A 20,641-nucleotide genomic window follows, 5' to 3' on the forward strand; every position below is an offset into this window, starting at 1 on the left:
ATATATAAGCATATATTTTATGACTTTATAAAAAAAATGTAAATATAAATTTAATAATGGTTCCTATTAACTGGATTCGGTTCTTGGGGGTGTTTGGATGTCAAGATTGGAGTGTGAGTGAGACAGAATTGGATGTAACCCCTTGTTTGAGTATACATCAATGGGAGTGATGGGGGATTATTGAGGGAGTGAGACTCACCCATGTGAGTGAGTCTCACTCACCACACAATTGGGGGGATTGTGGAGGGATTGGGCAACTTTAATATGAAAATAACTAATATGCCCATATATATATATATATATATATCATGTTTTACAAGGTCTTTTTAATTGTTTTGATTTATTACATTGTTGTTCTTGTGCAAAAGAAATAATTGTTATAGTTAACTTCTTTTATTTTAATTATTTTTAATTTAATTTGTAATTAATAGCATTAGTTAATAGCTAATTAATGATATTATTACTTAAATCCAAAAAATTAGAATGAAATTATAGTATTATAAAGTTAAATATTTATTTTTGATAATTAATTATTTACATTTTTTAAATATTTTTAAAAGATATAATTAAAAATAACTCATTATTATATATACAATAGTATTTGTTTTGCATAAAGGGCATAAGTGTCATTTTATCATATTTACTTTATTTACTTTTCTCATTCCCAATAAATTATACTCTTCAAACCTTATCAACTAAACACATTCTTTATTCTCACTTTTACTCCACTCCCCCTCATGCCACTCCTACACATTCCTCCCTAAATCCACTCCTGACAACCAAACGCCCCCTTAAAAGTTGATAGTATTAATTAATATTAAATTTGATTTTATATATATATATATATATATATGAATATTTATGCTTTTATATGTTTGAGAATTCATAGGAACATAATTTTTTATTTTTAAAAATTTGAAAGTACAAAATTTAATTATAATATATGTATATATAAACATGGTTCCTTTTAAGGTTTGAACTCAAGACCCATTTTTTTTTTAGTATATAAAGTACTCGAATGAATTAAGCTAAAAAAAATTACCAATTTAATTGACCAAAAATAAATAAGTATTGTTTGTAAACCTGGTTTTCTTATAAAACCGCACTTGATTTTCTAGGTAAGGTCTTATTGAACTAGGTCCAATTGATAGAGTCAAACCGGGTTTCTGAATACTAGGTTTAACAGTTTAACCTGTCCAGCCATGCACAAACCATGCCAGTATAACTATATTGATACGGAAAACCATAAATAATAATTTTGAAAATTATTAAAATAAAATTTAAAATAAAAATAATGTTTTTATAACTCAGCTTTATTTATTATGAAAGTTTTTACTTTTATAAGTTGAAAAATATCAAATCTCCAAAAGTGTTATTTTAGATATATATAAGTATCTAAAATAACACTTTTGGAGATTTGATATTTTTAACTTATATATATATAAGCCACACAACAACAAAAATCTATTCATCATGCGCATGTGTCAAGATTATAAATGATTTTTTTTTTTTTTTTTTTGCAAAAGAGATTATAAATGAAAATTATAAGTCTGTTATATAATACCTTTGCGGCCATGTAGTGAACTGCTATTTGAATGACATGTTGGATTAAGACTCCTTTGATCACTGCTCTTTTGGATACAGTGTTGTTCTTCTCTTCATCACCTTTTGGGTGTAAACGGTACTGTGTGAGATATGTTCCTAATAACCCGTATATCCCAGCGAACACCCAGTGCACCACTGTCGGAATGATTGCGCTCAACATCTCTTCAGAAATCTCCATTTATATATTTCTGTTGATCAAGCTCTCTGCAAATAAGAATAAGTATGTCAACTCAAACAACTGTGATGATTAAAATCATGTTGCTAGTTTAAGAACTACACTATTGCGTACAAACCTCTTTATTTTTTCCAAAGATAACAAGAGACTGATCAAAAAGTGTAGATGAGAAATGTGATAATAAAGCTGCGCTTTTATAGTATTATTGGATTTAGAAGGCAGACATATACACGCACACGTAAAGCAAGTTGAATATTCAACGGATGAATGATTCAAAGACGACGTGGCGAATGGTCTTTGCCGGTTAATTAAGTTGCAACTTGCAAGGGTAGGTAATGTATGAGGATGTCTAGCTTGGATAAATTTTGTGATGACTATATTTAATTAAATATCCTGCTGACACTCAAATTGAAATATTGGTGGGTATTTAATATTGTTCTTATAATGTAGGAATAATATGTGGACACATTTATGTGCAAGTTAGATTTTTGGTAAATGATTAATGTATATGGTCACCAATATATATAAATTTCCTAATGACTGGCAGGTTTTCCGCGCGGGGTAGAACCAGTCACAAGGACATTGACGTTGCAGAATAAATTATTAAAAATTGAATAGGTCCCGCTATCTAGCTACATTTCTTGCAGCTGTATTTCAAAATATGTCTGACCGATCCTCCTGTTCACATGAAGGCCATTAATCGCTCATAAACAAGAATATAATTTTTAATAAAAAGAAATATATACATTATATATATAGCTGACCGATCCTCCCTCTTGCTATTATATTTTTTTAAGAAAAATATAAGAGTTTTTAGAAGATAAACATATACAGAGATACATTAGTTGCAAGATTTACCGTCCTCCTAAGAATAAATACCCATATCATTTATTTTTTTAAAAATATAACACATTTTATAGGGGACCACCTAGATTTATTCAAAATAGTACTGTAAATCTAGATCCGAGAATAATTGAGAAACAATACTACTACATTGATCCTACATTATTATTATAATGCGTTAACCGCCGGTTTTGACCTTGAGCTTTGCCACCCATAGTCTAATGATTTACCACTTGGCTAATTACCGGTGGTTGACCTCTTGCTATTACATTTGATCATGATAAAAGGAATTGATCATGACAACGGGTAATTTTCAATGTTTCATTAATTAATTGGTTTTAGAAATGGATTACATGATAAATGTTACACTTTAGTCTCAACAAAATTATATGACTACAGTGAAATTAAATGGGTTTCATAAGAATACAGTGACATCGGACAACTACTAAATTTTAAATATTTATTTGTAAATGGAATCATCTTAAGGAATAATAAACGCCAAAAAAAGAATCAATTATACATAAGATAGCGAATATACATGGTTATTTTGATTAATTAGTCAAATTATCAATACTCCTCTAAGAATACATGCATCTCAAAATATGCATCATATTGCCAGTAAATTTACTTGTTTGCTCAATAAGTTTATAATTTATATTTTATAGATATTTTTTTTTTTGATAAATATTTTATAGATATTTAGTTACTAGTAAAGGATAAATTGAGTACTCTTAAATTGAAAGTCTTTCTTGAGTAGGATAGGTTGCGCTTGAGAACTTTGACCTTTTGCTCCTTTATGATGAAAGTTATTATAAAGACTTGCATGAACTTTGAATTTTTTATTTCACATTGACGAATCTAAGGCATACTTTGATTTTTATTAAGATTTATTTATTTATTTATTTATTTATTTATTTATTTATTTATTTTTGAATGATCATCATCGTGACATTTAAGGCTTATGTACTCCAATTATATACATATATTGGCGAAGCACCTTGCGTTGCTTCCTTGTAAATGTTTATTTTTTTATTTTTAAAACAGGCGATAAATGTTCTTCACTTAAAGATTTGTTAAAAGACGTAGATACAGAAATGCACTAAATACGGTGATTTATAAATTTTTTAGAGACTTATTAACTAGATCAGGTACCACATACAAGAGGCAACCTCTACATACACACCTAAAAAATTTACAAGAAATATATAGAACTAATGAGTACTCTTAGAGGCAATTAAAGACATGTAGCTACAGTGGCAATTAAATTTACCACTAAATCCTCATACCATAATTCTCTTAGAGGTAATTAAAGACATGTAGCTACAATGGCATATTTATCTACTGTTATATGACTTTATTGTGATGGATAAATTTGTTGTTGTAGATGCTGATGAGTGCTTGAATGAATATATTTGATTATTATTCTTTATAGCAATTTGCATGTAATTGTTGAATATATGATTGAATTTGGTACTTAATTTGCTTCTATATATGTCATATTCAAGCTAGAATGATAACATATAGATAAAGAGGAATACCTTTGAGGTGATTTGAGCAAAATTTGGAAACAACACAGAGATTTCAGAGTGACTTACGGTCAGGCTTACGAGTGCTATTACGGGTGAGTACTATAGCAAAACACTATTATGGAAACTATTACGGGCATAACTCCCAACCCAAGAAGATTACGGGCACTGTTACGACCGTAAGCATTGGACCTCAAGGGCTTCTTACTACCGTAAGAGCCCCCAATTTATGAGTAATAAAAGCCCAGAAACTAGCGTTTTGGCGAGATCTTCTCTACTCTTCAATTGGTCGCCCTTTGGGCGACAATTTGGGGAGCTTCCATTGCATATCTAATCTGAGGGTAGAAAGCAAGAGGGGGAGATTAGATGAAGGGAAGTGTTTAATAACCGGACAAGTCGATGAACCGGTTTGCCAACCGGTTTGTGGTTCAACCGGTCTAACCAGTTCGACCGGCGGTTTAACAACTTCTCTTTTTTTATTTATTTTAAAATAAATAACCTTTCAAAAAAATATCTTAAAATTATTAAAATAACCAGAAAATTCAGAAAAACAATGGGGAAAATAAAATTTATTAAAAATCAAACTTTTTTTCATTGATTTCTAATGAAAAAATTAGAGAAGATACAGAATCAAGGATTTAAAATTTTAAATCTTTGCCTTGGATGTTGGTTTTGATTATAAAAGCAATTATTAAATTCTTGCTGCAAGCTGTAGTGATGATCTCAATGAGTACAGGAAGCCCTTTCTCAGCCTCGCATAGCCATCTTCGGTTGAGCAGAAAGTGTCCAATAGCATACAAAGGGATGAAAGGATCTGCAAAGCAACTGCAACCCGACCCGAAGGACACCCGAAGGAGATGAAGGGATGATGGGCAAGATCCGGTAGAGGCCGTCTGATCGAAAAGGAAGGCGTCTTGGTTTGCGGGTTGACCGGGGCAGAGATTTTGTAGGAGTCAAAGGTGGGGATGCAAGAGAGGAAAAGAGGGGGAGAGGCAGCGGATGGTTGCGTCTAGGGTTTCGGTGATGGCGAGCCGGCCACGGCCCTTAAGGGTGTGTTTGACGATGGTCAACCTTCGATGAAGGATGAACCAACTATCATGAGAGTGTGTGTTGTGTTTAACTAGTCTAAGACTTTAAACCTAAATGAAATCAGTTAATTTTTTTTTTAACTGGTCGGTCCGATCAAACCGGTTCCTGGTCCAAAACCAGTTCAATCAAGATCCGGTTCAAGTTATATAAATGAACCGGACTGGCGGCCGATTATCAGTTGAACCGATCAGTCTAATCCGGTTTTAAAATCATTGGATGAAGGCTCAAAGCTTTAAGGGAGCCGTTCATGGAGAGATCTCTGCGGTGATATCAGAGAATCTTCGAAGAACTTCATCCATCGAAGGAGATTGCAAGCTTTGAGGGAGTTTTATTATTCTTTTCATGTATTTTATCTCATTTGGATTGGACTATTGCTTGAAGAGTGTACAACAGAAATGTATTTTATATCACTTTGTACACTCATTCGGCATGTATTAAAATTGTATTGTGAAATTCAATACTAAATTTAGTGTGTTTCACAATCTCAAGATTAGGGCAGCATTTCAAGATGAGAGAGAGCCAAAAGAAGCATTTCAGGCCTCAAATGATGAAGTTGGAGCTCTCTCGGCATGATTTGAACAAGGATAAGACAAACTGGATGGCTTAAGGACAGCTTAAAGCCAACCTTACGGCCATAAGTCGATTTTTGAGGACCTTGCGAGCATTCTTAAGCCCGTAAGAGGAATTCAGAGCTAATTTAGAGGACCTTATAGGCAAAACTTACGCTAGTAAGCCAGAGGGGTTTACGACTAAAACTTACGCCTGTAAAGGGGTTCGTAAGAAGCAGAACAAGTGAAGCTTACTATCCATCATTTACGGCCGTATGTTGGACCTTAACACAAATAGAAGACCTTACGAACGTGACTTATGGCCGTAAGTGTTATCATAAGGCTCGCTACCATCTTTTGTAGCTCCCTTACGCCCACGTCCTTACGTTAGTAAGCAGCCAGTAAGTAGTCAGGTATAAATAGAACTTATGAGGATTTTTAAGGGATTAAACACTTTTCTTTTGGGCATTTCTTGGAGGCGAAGATAGTTAAAATAAGAAACGAATCTCCAGCACTTAAGGGGTGATTTCAAGGGGATTCGGTTCAACATTCAAGGTGATTGAAGATCGTAGCCATCAAGTTCGCTCACCTTGGAGGCATGCATAGATGCTTTCCTAGGGCTTCTCCGTTGATCCTTCATCCGCATGATTGAGAAGGCGGTTTTCATGGCTTTTATATTTCCTCATATTATTTATATCTTGGATGCTTGCCCTCTATTAATGGAGGGCTAATTTGTAGATGTTTGGGTATAGTTGAACTCTAGGATTTATACTTTTGGCATTGGTTGTTAAATTTTTAATGTTTTAATTGTTTTTTTTAATTGTAATCATTTCTATTCATTACAACAAAATTGATAATTAGTGACAAATTTAATTTTGACATATTGGTTTTTCGTCACAAAAAGAATACATAACGTGACGAAATCATTATTTAGTCACTCATTTGTCTTGTTTGAGAATTTTATGTGACGATACTTTAAATTGTCACATGATATTGTTACAAAAGGTTTAGCTCCAAATGCACTTGTATTTTTAGTGATGGCTTAAATATTAAGTGACAAATATAGTACATCATTAATAAAATATTTCTTTTGTGACAAATTTTAAAATATCTTTTTTAAAACTAAATTCTATATAATGTCACAAATATTAACATATATTATCAATAACGATTTGGATTTTTTCATGTATCCTAATTTATTTTTATGATACATAGGTTTGTCACCAAAATATAAGTAATAATGACATTATATTATTGTCACAAGTAAATAACGTATTAAGTGATGACATTGGATAATGTCACTATTTGTTACTAAATTTAATGACATTAATCATCTCTCACTAATAAATTTTTTGGTAGTCAAATTCTAAATGTCATTCAAAGATAAAAAATATTAAATGACATAACATTCTTTCATGCTTTACTATTAATATCGGATAAAAATATAACAAAGTTATTTATATAAACTGACATTGATATGAGTAAAGATATAGCTAAAACTTTTTTAGGTGCGTCACGTAAAACGTCAAAAGGGCAAACACCACTTTTCTTTTATAAATATTTTTATAAAATATAATTTTCGATATCATACATAACTATTTATCGAAGGTTGAAAGCAAACAGTAGACTTCTCCAAATATTTTTCTAAAGGCATATTTTTATACTATATAAATAACTTTTGCAAGCAAAAAAAAACTCGAGAAAGCAAAACAATATATTTTTTGCAAAAGAATATAAATTTTTTATGCTATATAAACCAATTTAATACCAAAAGGTAAGGGGACAAAAAAAAAAGAAGAAGATTTTCACAAATATTTTTTCTTAAAAAATATAATTTTTTAAACTATATATATCATTTTTTAAACTATACATATTGGTTTACATTTTCATTGTGCGAGAGGTTGTTGTAGCATCCGCATATTAGTTTTATTTCATTTGATTTATTTTAAATTATTTATTTTTTATTTGATTTCAAATAACTATCTTTATCTCTTTTTGATTTTTTTTTTAATTTTAAAAATTTTATTTGACATATTTAATATTATTACTCTTATACATATTACTATCAATAAATTAAATTGAAAATTACTTGCATACCCCTGCAAAGGCATGAAATTGCTTAAATACCCCCATAAAAATACTATTTGCTTGCATATCCCCATAAAACTAACTTTTTTACTTATATATCCATGTCATTAGTTACCATTACCCACCGTTAGGGTTAATGAAATTAACCATAGTTCCAACTTGACCCAACTTAACAAAATTACACAATTATCCTTAACATCATCTAACCTACGCCATCTAAAAAAAATTCTCAAACTTCTCAACCATTCAGCCGCCATTTTTTGAGGTTCCCTTCTCACCAATCCCTTCAAGCCACGTCATCTCATTCGTCAACTCTTTCAAATCGGCGTCAGAGACATCTATGCCATCCTTGGAGGTTTCAACATAACTCTACTGAAACATATCAAACCAGTTACACCCGACGCCGTGGCATCTGCGCATGGGCCATTACCTTCACCGCTTGAGGTCTCAACGTGATCAACGCCGTCGCCGGAACTTATTCAGAGAACCTCCCAATTGTGTTCATGGTCGGCGGGCCAAACACCAACGACTACTGTACTAATTGGATCCTCCACCATACTATTGGATTAGTGGATTTTTATTTTAGTTGATGCTAAAAAAGTTGGTGTTGGATGTAATTTGTTTTAAAGAATTTTATGGGAAACTTGTTTGTTCAAAAAATTTGATGTCCTTTAGAGAACTTGATGGTAAAAAACTTGATATTGGATGGATGTTCAAAAAAAATTATAGGACTTCTTTCTTATAAATTTCATATGTGATTATATTTTCATTAGGTGTATGAAATTATTTATTATATATTGTTATATGTCGTAATTTTTACCTATTTTTAGGTTGTGTTTGTAAAGAGCATGTGATAATGTAAAAAAAATTTTAGAGATGTTTGTAAAAACTTTCAAAAATATGAATTTATTCAAAAATTCATGGTTTTTAATAATTTTTAAAAATAATTAAAGCGTATATAAAAAAGTTATATTGGTTATCTATAATTTAAATAATTTAAAGTCTATAAAATATAATAACAAAATTTGATGGGTATATTAACAAACCCATAATGGTTATTTGTTGAATGAAATGAGTAATATCTACAAAATAAATAAAAAAAATTTAGAGGGTATATAAGCAAACCCATTTTGGTAATTTGCCCTTATTCCATCCATTGATTTAACACCATTAAGGGCCCGTTTGGTGGACATGATAGGATATAGACGGATATGATATGAGGACTTGATAGGAGTAGGAAAGGATATGGGCATGATAAGCTCATATCCTATTTTATGTTTGGTGCGCACCAGATAAGCCATTGGACATCATTTATTATCCTATTTTATGTTTGAAGTGGACTAGATAATGACAGGATATGATATGAATGATATGTAAATAGACAAAATTATCCTTTATAATATAATTATATATTATTTTTCAAAATAGACTTTTTTTTTTTAAAAAAAATTCCTTAATGATTTACTTATCGGTATCTTTAAGTGTTTCTATTAAACTATTAACAAAAACCTATAATGCTCACAAATATATAGATCATAATATCACCAACTTGTAAAAATTATACTTCATACCTATTTACTAGAAAAAAAATAACCAAAAATCCATAAATATAGCAAATTAAATACATCACATCAAAATCAATTAAAAAAAAATCATCCGATTAGAAAAACTAAAATATGATTACAAACGATATTTAGATAAAAAATAATCTGTTCAAGCACAAGATCGACGGAGAAACTCTTCAACCACTTCGGATGCGAAGAAACCCTACTTAGTGAAATTAGCGTGATATTTAGTTGTTGATAAGCTTTTTGTTCCAAGCATCAAAAGATGGAAAGAAGTCATATAATCAAACCCTAGATGAGTTTAATAAACCATAAATAGGGTAAAAATGTAAGTTTAAAATTCTATCATATCCTACCTGTTTCTATCCTGACTCCCCCCACAAGATTTAATATCATGTCCCCGGTAGGATAAATTGGGTCAATAGGATAATATTATCATGTCCTATTGGCACACCAAACAAAAGAAAATAATAGGATATGATAGTCTATCATATCCTATGGCCTTTATCATGTCTACCAAACGAGCCCTAAGAGTCAACTTAACCATAGGGGCATATAAGCAAATATAATTGATTTATAGGGGTATACAAGCAAATATCATTTTTTTGAGGGTATTTAAGCAAATTCATAATTTTACAGGGGTATGCAAGTAAAAATTCCTAAATTAAATTATAAGAGCAAATCTTACCATCAACGAGTTAGATAATAATTTTTTTTTTTAAGTTTAAGAAACTAATATATATATATATATATATATACATATATAATTTATTTATTTGATAAGGGCTAAATTGTGAAAGGACTTTAGATTACTGAAGTAATTTTTTATAGATATTAAAGATTTTTTTATAGCTATAATACTGATTTAATATTCAAGTTTTATTGGTTTAAATTTGTTAATAATTCTTTTAAAAAATTATTATAAACTTTATTTAAAATGAGATTTTATAAAAATATTTCAGTTATTTTATTAAATTTTAACGAATTTTAATTCAATAAAAAGATATATCCTATAAAAAAAATTGAATAATTTTAATTTATCTAAATTTAATTTAAATTTTATAAAAAATTTAAAAAAATTTATATAAATCTCTCTTTCAATCTCTATTCTTTCTCAATCTTTCTTTTTCTTTCTCATTGCCACTAAGCTACACTATCTTTCTTCTTCTCTTGTTCATAAAAGTTTTTATTCAATTTTGTTGATATTGTTAGTTCCACCAGTATGGTTTGTGAGTTTAGAGAACACTCAAACTTTTATAAAAATTTTATACAAATTAAATAAAAAGGAGATTCACAAGATTGGTAACCCAGTTCTGTATCAATTTGCCTACATTTGGGGTGAAGCTCGAAGATAAACAATCCACTGAAAGAGGTGAAAATACATTAGTACAAACACTTTGTCACTCACTCTAACAAATAAAGATCACTACCTTCTCTAAATTGTCTAGTGCCAACACACTCTCCTCCTCAAGTGTCACACCCAATCTCAGAGCAATATATAGATATCTCAACATCCCAAATATAGTTTATACCTCTTTTACAATCTTGCGGCTAGTAACTTTAAAACTTTTCAAAATTAATTGTTGCAACTCCTGTTGTAACATAACTTGCAACATGACTTTGACTGCTGACTTGACTGAGTTCTGGTTACGTTGCGAACGACCTTAAAACACATCAACAACCCAGTCATGCTTAGTCCGAGTCAATGTAGCCCAATCTCCCATTCCCAACAACCGGCAACTAGTCTACCTCCTCAGTTCCTCACCACACAGTCCCCTCGCAAAGGGCGCATGACTTTGTGTGTCTTCATGAGATTATCCAAACATGATCTTCAATTCAACCAAATTTGGCCTTCAAATCTTCCCAAGGATAGATCTTCAATCAATCATGACAATCATACCAACAATAGGTATCTCTTCAATTAAGCTCCATCCATATTTAGTCTCCAATCAAATCTCTTTAAATATAGTCTTGATATGATCTTGCCTTCAAGTTGTAACACATACTAAAAATAGCTCCACCAAGATCTCCCAAGATATTTGCCTCCAAGCCAAAAACTCCTTGCCATGTCACCATGCCTTGCCATGTCATCAATTATGCCACATCACAAAGGTTGTCATGTCACCTTGTCTTGGTGTCAAATTATGCCAATTAAAGTGCATTTGCACTAACATATATTATTCTTTTAATTGTTTGACTTGCTTCTAATTTTGTGGTTTTTTGTGATGATGTTGGTTCGATGGAGATGTGAATATTTGATTGACTATTTTAATGGGAAAGAGATTGACATCGGCTACAATCATTATGTTAAAGACTTCTTTCCAAAGGTTAGCCATTAGTAGTGATTCTTGTGTTTTTTTTTTATTAATTTATGTATTTTTTTAATTATTATTGTTTTATAATGGAAGATTGTTAATGGAAGATTGTTATAAATTTTATACTTGTTTGATTAGCACTCTAAGTTGTTAAACTTTATCATAAATTAATTAATTTGTGCTATGAGTATTCATTGTGTTTATTATTAATTTTTCAAGTGCATATATATATATATATAGATTGAACTTTATTTTGTTAATGCACTCTTCTTATAAATTAATATTTATTATTTTAAAAATATTTATTTCAGGTTTTATTGAGGCAAGCTCTGTATCAAGAAAACATCATAAACACCATCGAGACAAGAGTTACATCAAGAATATATAGTTATCTATCTATTACGATATGATTTACTTAAGACTTCTAAGTTTTTAATGTTATTGGAACATTTTTTGAAATTGAAATTTGTTAATCCATAAGGCTAGCTTATGATTGTAAATTATGATAATATTGTTACTTTTTTTATAACAATTTTGATTTAATTTTATTTATGATATATTATCTAAAATAAAATTTCTGATAATTTATATAATTTATTAAAAAATATTCACTAAAATATGTCACAAATAACAAATATATCAGGAAAAACATAATTTTTTGTGACACTAAAAATATCACAAATAATATATTATTCAATTAATTATGACATAACAAAAAAATAATTTATGGCATATTTTTTAACAACTATGTATGTCACAAAATGTTTAATTTTTGTGACATCTATATTTGTTACCTTAATTGAATGATCAATGTATTTAATGAAGAAAATATTTTATATTAGTGAATGATTTTCATCACCACGAAAATAGACTTTTATCACTAAATATTATATTTTTTAAAAAAAATATATAGTTACATTCTACATTTTTTATGACTATTCTATTAAAATATTTGATGAATATTTTTTTTGTTATTTACTATTTGAAAATCAAAATCAAAGGAATGTTACAAATGATAAAACTTTATCTCATATTTAGTGACAATTTATAACATTTTATGACAGCTTAGCGCAACGTTTTATAATAAAAATGCATGTTATTAATGATTATAGAATAGGTAACATATAACAATTTTGCCACATAAAAAGTATCATTGTGTGATGAACATTGAATATGTCAATAATTGACAAATTTGTTGTAGTGATTTGATGCAAATTACGTGTTTGAATGCTTTGGTTGCTAATGAGGCGAAATCCCTAGCTATTATGTTTGGTGTACTATGTGACAAAAAGGAATTCCCACCTGGCATAAACATGCCGCAATTTAAGAGGATAGTGATCGTACACCTCTGGTTATGGTACTTTGGAGACTTCGTCTCACGCAATCCTTCCAAGTGGATTAGTGATAATCTTCGTGCTCTTTTCAATTTCGTGTTTCAATGCTTAGTTGCAAAATAATAATTTACCGGCGTTTATCAACAAACGCCACGAAAGTACTACAATATAGTGGCCTTTTTTACTAAAAGGGCACTAAATTCTTTATATTATTAAATTTCAAAGTCATAAAATTCATATTTCGCTGCATTTTCCCCAAAAAAAACTACGAAAGTACTATAATTTAGCGCCTTTTTTACTAAAACGCTGCTAAATTACTGATATTAGTAAATTTAAAAGTAATAAAATTTATATTTAGTGGTGCTTTTTCAAAAACACTATGAAAGTAGTGTAATTTAGCATCGTTTTTGACTAAAAATGCCGCTAAATTTCTGATATTAATTATTAACTTTCAAAGTCATAAATTTTATATTTAGCGGCATTTTTGAAACAACGCCACTAATGATATAATTTTTTTTATTTTAAATTCATAAAATTAAAAAGTTCAAGGTGTTTATCCCAAAAAACCGTGTGAAAATATAAATATTTTCTATTTTAAAATTTACAAAATTAAACTTCACCGCGTTTATGCATAAAAATGCCAGTAAAATTTAATTTTTGTAAAATTCAATATTAGTGTTATCTATTTTGAAAGAAATTGAATTTGCCACAATTTATTTTAAAATTTATATTTAGCGACATTTTTTAATAAAATTGCCGCTAAATGCCATCATTTTTTATTTTCTATAAATTCTCTTTAATATTGAAAAGAAAAAGAATGTGGTAAAAGGAGACTAAAGATGAAGAAAATGAAGATGAAGAATGTGATGATGATGATGATGACGCGATAAGAAGAAGAAGAAAAAGAAAGTACAAGAAGTGCAAAAGTGAAGAAGAAGATGATGGAGGAGTAGGAGGAGGAGCTTGAAAAGAAAAAAAGAAGAGAAGAAAAAAGAGAAAAAACAAAATAATAATAATAATAATTATTATTAAAAAAGAGAAAAGAGAAAATAATTAAAAAACAAAAAATCTTTAAAAAATAAATAAATAAATAAATAATAATTAGAGGAGCCGATTTTATTAGTTTTTTTTTTAAATCAGGTTAAAAAAAAATTAGCCTTGTTTTTTAAAATCATTTTTAAAAAATGCCGCTAAAAGTCACAAAAACTCAAGAGACGCAAGAGGTGTACATCTCCATTAGTTGGGTTATCAAATATGGATGAACTCGGATTTTTAAAAAACTCATACAACTTTAGGGGTTTTTAAACATTAAAATTATCAAAAGAACTAGAAGAGAAATACAAAAGTTGTCGTCTGGTGGAAGAAAAGAAGAGGACAGACAAAAGGAGAAGAGAAAAAGAAGAGAAAGAGGATCATGATGTTTTTTATCATGTTATATATAAGCGTTTTTTAACCTTAGGTATAGGAAAAGGACATAGCATTGGTGGATGTAGAAAAATCTGATGGGAAGAAATATTGATGTTGAAGATGAAGAAGAAAATGATGATTTGCCGAAGTTTTGCTAGTGATAATGAATTAGTGATTAATGAATAATGATGGTGCCTATATATGTGTATATCTCTTAATTAAATAGTTACAGTGGTGATTAACTATTTATATTTATATTTACGAGCTACTTCAATTAATTAAATCTTTCTCTTTTTGGGGGAAAACTCCGTGCATGTTTTCTTCATAAATAGTTTCCTATATAAATTAAAATATACTATATAATCTTGATCAGTTAATTAAGTTTCGAATCAAAATGAGAAAGAAGAAGTAGCACGAAAGGTGCAACACTCCCTGCCAGTTATAGCAGTACAGTGGTGGTTGGCATGGTAGTGATAGACACAGTGCGGTACTTTGGGCACCGTTGCATGCACGAGAATAAGTTCCTATACAAACACACGCATGCAGATCACCATGCACTCGTAGTACCCTACGTCTGTGGTGCTCAATTTGGCAGCCTTTTGAGTGGACTGGTCCACTACACCGATTTTTATTTTTAGAGGCACATTGGTAGAAGGGTTTTTAAAAAAACACCTTAATAACTATGCATTTAATTTTCTTTATAAATCTATAGAGGGGGTTTTGTAAACCCCCTCTAATTTTTAATTAATAAAAACATAGTCACTTGCAAACTTAACTCTCCATTAATGATAATTAGTAATTTTTTAGACTAACTAATGTCTGATCTTTACTCTCTCACACAAATGTCTTCTCATTTCTCACCAAAACCTAAATCCAACGAACCAAAATTCCCCAAAAACCCACCAGAACCAAACCCATGCTTCTTCTCCGCATCTCTCCTCGATCCATCCTCATGCCTCCCCGGCGCCGCCTCCTCTCTTCCTCCAGCCACCGCCCGCATCCCCCTCCGATGAAGACGAAGACGATCCCCACCTCTCCTCCCGTCACCGTCGATCCCTCCTCTCCAATGACGACCAAATCTTCTCCATCCTCCAACAAGACGGTCTCGGCGTCGACTCCCAGACCACCCTCAACAATCTCTGGCCAAATCTCACCGCCGCCCTCGTCCATGTCGTCCTCCGCCTCATCCACTCCTCCATGACCATCAGCAACAAATCCCGATCCGCCAAACTTGCCTTCAAATTCTTCACCTGGGCTTCCGATCAACCCCACTACTCCTACCCCACCCACATCTACAATCTCACCATCAAGATCTTCGCCGACGCCGGCGAGCTCAAGAACATCCTCTCCAATAAAGTGTAACGTAATGAGAGAGTCTGTGTGTGTGTGATTGTATTTTTAAACATCACCATCATCACCATAATCATCTAGGGTTTCTCCAGCGTCTCTAGCATCTTAGAAGATGGCGTCCAAAATGCTCTCAGATTCCGCCATTGATGAAATGCAGCAACGCAAAGGAGAACATTGAGGTCTCTGCTTCACCGCTGATGCCACCTTCATGTCTGTGTCCGCTTCGAGGATCATTGAGGTCTCTACCAAGCGTGTCACCATCGACGCCGCCTTCATCTCCATCTCCGATTCGAGATCATTGAGGTCTCTGCCAGGAACTCAATGTTCATCTCAAGTTAATCAACTCTTACTACCAGGTTCAACGAAAATCAATGATGGTTTCAATTTAGGGTTCTAATTTCAATTGATCTGTGATGATTTTCTTCATTGTGTTGTAGCTATTGAAGGTCTTACACTACAACGTGTCAGTGTTATTCTCAAAGGCTCTGACCAACATCAGGCCACAAATTTGTTCGAGGTTTCGACGTGTCAATGACGATCACCGGAATCCAACTAAAACCATGTCAGTTCATCCTAGAAAGACCATCCAGGTTCATCTCTTTCTCTGTTTCTTTGATTTTGTCCCTAATTTTAGTGTGGTTTTAAATTTGTTGTTGAATGTGGTTTTGAAATTTTTTTTTTTTGTTAATCTTCTTTGTCTTAGGTTTTATGATTTTCTGACTGTTTTTATTTAGATTTTTATTTGCTGAAGATGCAGAGGTCTATTAGATTTTGATTTCTGTTAATTTTTATGCTAACGAGGTAATGTTTCATTTGTTGATAGTTTCACATCCTTCTTAGCTCTTATTTGTTTAAATCTTAGAACTTATAACTTCTTGTTGGGACATTCAGAAGATGTGCTTGCCATTTCTAATGCTCTTAGCCTAATTTTTTTTTATATTTTGTTATTGAATATATTGGATGTTTTATTCGTTGATTGTTACACATTCTTCGCAGCTTGTTTAACTCCTACTTGGGTCGTATCATGCATGATATCAAAAAATAGCTGTGCCCCAATGCCTCTTCCAGTGGCTGTTCTATTAGTCTTATATCAAATTATGTTCTTTAACCACTTGGTACCAAGTTGCATTCCTTAACAATTAGGAGTAGCAAATAATATATATGATTATCACTTGGGCTAGTTGATTGTATTGCGAGTAGTAAACATACTATTTCAAATCGATGTTACGAGTTCTGTGGTGCTTAGGGCTTTCATTGCATGCTTGTATACACGAAATGCTTTTTTGAGGTTACTTGTTTTCTTTTTCTTTTTTTTTATTATCCCTTGTATAAAGGTCTTCATTGCTTGTAGGCTAGGTAGCTATCTGCTTGGCTCTTAAAAATTTGTTTCCAAAATGTATTTAGTTTAACATATCAACAAATGCTGGCAAATTGCTCATACTATGAGAAGAATACCTATTACTCATTAGAAATCTTCTTAATTAAAAATCATAAGAAAAGGACTTAACCAACTAAGACTTGTTTTACATTTTAGAATACATAAAAAGAAAGAAAAGAACTGCTTTAAGTTAAATCACCTATGTGCACAATATGTTAGACACAAGTAGCATAACTTGTTTCTCCATCACTTTGGTCAATGTTTTTCAAAAATAATGAAAAATCGATCAGAAAAAAATGAACTTTAGAGAAGGTTAGCTTAACTTAAACCTTATGCCTTGTTAGTTTTTAAGATGTGCCATCATCCTGAGAGTAATATTTTCTAATTTTCCTGGTTGAGCTGCAACATCAATTTATTGATTTATGGGTTTTTTTTAATACATGACTGCAAATGGATTGAGGCACCCATCAAATATATCTCTTTTGCGGGGGAATCATGAAAGTAGGCAATTAACATAGGTACATTGTTATCCTAAAGTACAACTTTGTGAAACATTTATTCTCCATGTTGCATTTGTAATGTTTGTCAGGTTACCATATTTATCTTACCATTGACATCATGTGTAGGAACCAAAAGATTTAACATTATTCTTTTATTGCACTTTTTACTCAGTTGTTTTGAAAAGACGAACCGTTTAAGTGTAGCTCATGATCACAGTTAAAATTATTTAATCCTATTCTAGAGCTTATAAAATAACTGATTGACCCCTTTTCAGCCTTCTTAGCTAACTATCTTGTTATTGCTGTGTGCTTTGAAAATTGTTAATTGCCTTTCCCAATCATGTAGTGAATATTTGTTTGGTTCATCTGTCATCCATCTTACCCTTTGTAATTTGTGGGAAAGCTTGTTAATTCAGGAAGATTTGTTGCTGATATCACATTTAAGAAACAAATTTCTTGCGTATTATTTTTTTTTTTTATTTTATTCATTTTTTTATTTTTTTGCATTGTTTACATAGAGAAGAAATCTTCTGTGTGTTGCCCTGAATAAAATATTTTGCACTTTGTCGTTTTGGTGAGCAATAAGGATGAGGGGGAGGCCTGGAAAAACTATATATTTATTTCAAATATGATTTCAGAGTTCCCGAATCGCTTTACTTATAATGAATTCTGAATTTAAATCAATTATGGTATTTACAGTGCCCTTGCTTTGAGTTATAAATCCCTTACATCAGTCTAGAAAAGAATAGGCCTTTTGTGTTTATTTTGCCATTTATTTTATAATTTACCTTTCTATAGTTGCTCGCAGCAGTGATTATGCACCTCAAAGTTCTCATACCTTTTTTGCTTGCATATTTAGTTAGCTGTTATAAGCTGCAGAAGTTTCTCTATGATATGTATACCTTAAGTGTTTGTCATCTTTTATAGGTTTATGGTTTTTATGATGAGTACCAGAGGAAATACGGCAATGCTAATGCATGGCAATATTGTACAGATGTTTTTTACTACCTTACATTGTCAGCAATCATAGATGGAACTGTAAGACAACATTTTTTTAAACATTCTAATGAACTATGTTTTCTGTTGCAGTTTCCTTCCCTCTTGGTTGCTGTTTTATTTACTCTTATTCTTATTCTCAGTATTGATTTTTGCTTGGATTTGCAGGTTCTTTTTGTTCATGGTGGTCTTTCTCCTGATATTCGATCAATTGATCAAGTTCATTGCTTCTTATGATTTTATTCTTCATAATCAACATTTGAACCTTTAAATCTCCATATGCTAACTGGAAGCATATTTTACAATTCATTGATTTCACATTTCGATGGTAGTGCTTCTCTATAAAATGATTATCAGTTGCTAGACTCCATCAGTGGTATAATCATGTCATAATGTAAGAATGACGTTGTGCTACATCTCCTACTTTTTTAAGATTTATGGCAATGTATTGGAAATGGTGGTTATGTGACAGGGAGAACCAAAGTCTACAACTAAATGTTGGAAAACCTCCTTTCTGTTTTTCTGAAATCCAGTATTCTTTTTCTTTGCCATCTAGAAATCCTGCTAATTCTCCACAAACACTATTTTCTAAGTTTAATATTGACTTGACAGAAGTAGCTTCTGGTATATAGATGTGTAACCATTTCTACTAAGTGTTTGCCATTGATGTTCGTTGCTTCTGTTTGAAATTAATTCCTTTTTTTCCTTCTTCATAGATGAGAGTTATCGACTAGAACTATGAAATTCCTCACGAGGACCCTTTTTGTGATCTAATGTGGAGTGACCCTGATGAGATTGCAACTTGGGCAGTTAGCCCTCATGGTGCAGGATGGCTTTCAGGTCAAGGGTGGCCTCAGAGGTTTGTGTACATGTTCTTTGTTGTCTCCGGCTTCCTGCTTTCCTCTATGATCCGCTGCTCCTAATACAAAAGTTTACTATATTCTCATTCTGCAGTTCAACCATATAAACAAGCTCGACCTCGTCTGCCGAGCACACCAGCTCATCCAGGAGGGTCTAAAGTACATGTTTCAAGACAAAGGCCTCGTCACTGTGAGTTATTATAAATTACCATCCCAACTTTTTCCTCAAGAATCCCAGCCAACTAATCTTGTGATTGCTTTAATATAATTTCAAGTCTTCAAATTATTATATTTATTGGCATTCCAGGTGTGGTCTGCACCCAATCATTGCTACAGATGTGGAAATGTTGCTTCTATTCTAACCTTTAATGAGAATATGGTATGCTACTACACTACTACGATTCCCGCTATTTCAGTCATTGTTGCTGTCTTATTTATACTCATGCACTTAACATTTAAAATGAACTTGTAAACCTTACAGTGCGCATGATTGAAATGGACTAATTAAAATATGATCATAAACTTATAAAGTTTACCCTCTTAATAATGACAGGAAAGAGAGGTCAAATTTTTCACCGAAACACAGGAAAACAACCAAATGAGAGGACCAAGAACAGGAGTACCATAATTTTGTATGAAGTCAAGGAAGCTTCATCTTCTACTTTTGGTACTGCATGCAAGGATCCAATCTTTACATCATGCAGTAAACATGTAGATTCCTCTATATTGTTGTTAGACTGACAAAACTATCATCCTATCTGATGATTTATGAATGGGAATTAGAATTATATTTTTTACCCTTCCTTTTTTTTCTTTGTTCTTGTTTAATCTTGATGTCTTGTTTAATCTGGATGTCTTGTTGATTTTAATATTTCCTGGTAAGAGATAAAGAAAACCACCTTTAAAAAGCTATTGAAAAGGAAATAAAAATTATTAACTATAGAGCCGGTTATAACCGCCTCTAATCTATTGGTGAGAGATAAAAAATTTTAGCTATAGAGGCGGTTATAACCACCTTTTATAGCTATTGGAAAGGAAATAAGAAATTATTAACTATAGAAG

General features: G+C 31.4%; 1 protein-coding gene and 1 pseudogene across 1 annotated transcript in view; one reads left to right on the plus strand and one right to left on the minus strand.

Moving 5' to 3' along the window:
• Positions 1–1,938, minus strand: part of LOC120250398 (sphinganine C4-monooxygenase 2-like) — a 2,986-nt gene extending 1,048 nt beyond the window's left edge. Inside the window, exons 1-2 of the mRNA XM_039259214.1 lie at positions 1,899–1,938; positions 1,565–1,809 (exon numbers count right to left, since the gene is read on the minus strand). Coding sequence (XP_039115148.1) covers positions 1,565–1,783 — 219 coding nt within the window. The 5' untranslated portion in view covers positions 1,784–1,809; positions 1,899–1,938. The remainder of the gene's footprint in view (positions 1–1,564; positions 1,810–1,898) is intronic.
• A 15,582-nt stretch (positions 1,939–17,520) lies between these two features.
• On the plus strand, positions 17,521–20,382 carry LOC120283704 (annotated as a pseudogene).
• Positions 20,383–20,641: the final 259 nt, after the last annotated feature.

The sequence above is a fragment of the Dioscorea cayenensis genome, chromosome 19 (assembly GCF_009730915.1).
Source record: "Dioscorea cayenensis subsp. rotundata cultivar TDr96_F1 chromosome 19, TDr96_F1_v2_PseudoChromosome.rev07_lg8_w22 25.fasta, whole genome shotgun sequence".
Taxonomy (NCBI): Eukaryota; Viridiplantae; Streptophyta; class Magnoliopsida; order Dioscoreales; family Dioscoreaceae; genus Dioscorea; species Dioscorea cayenensis.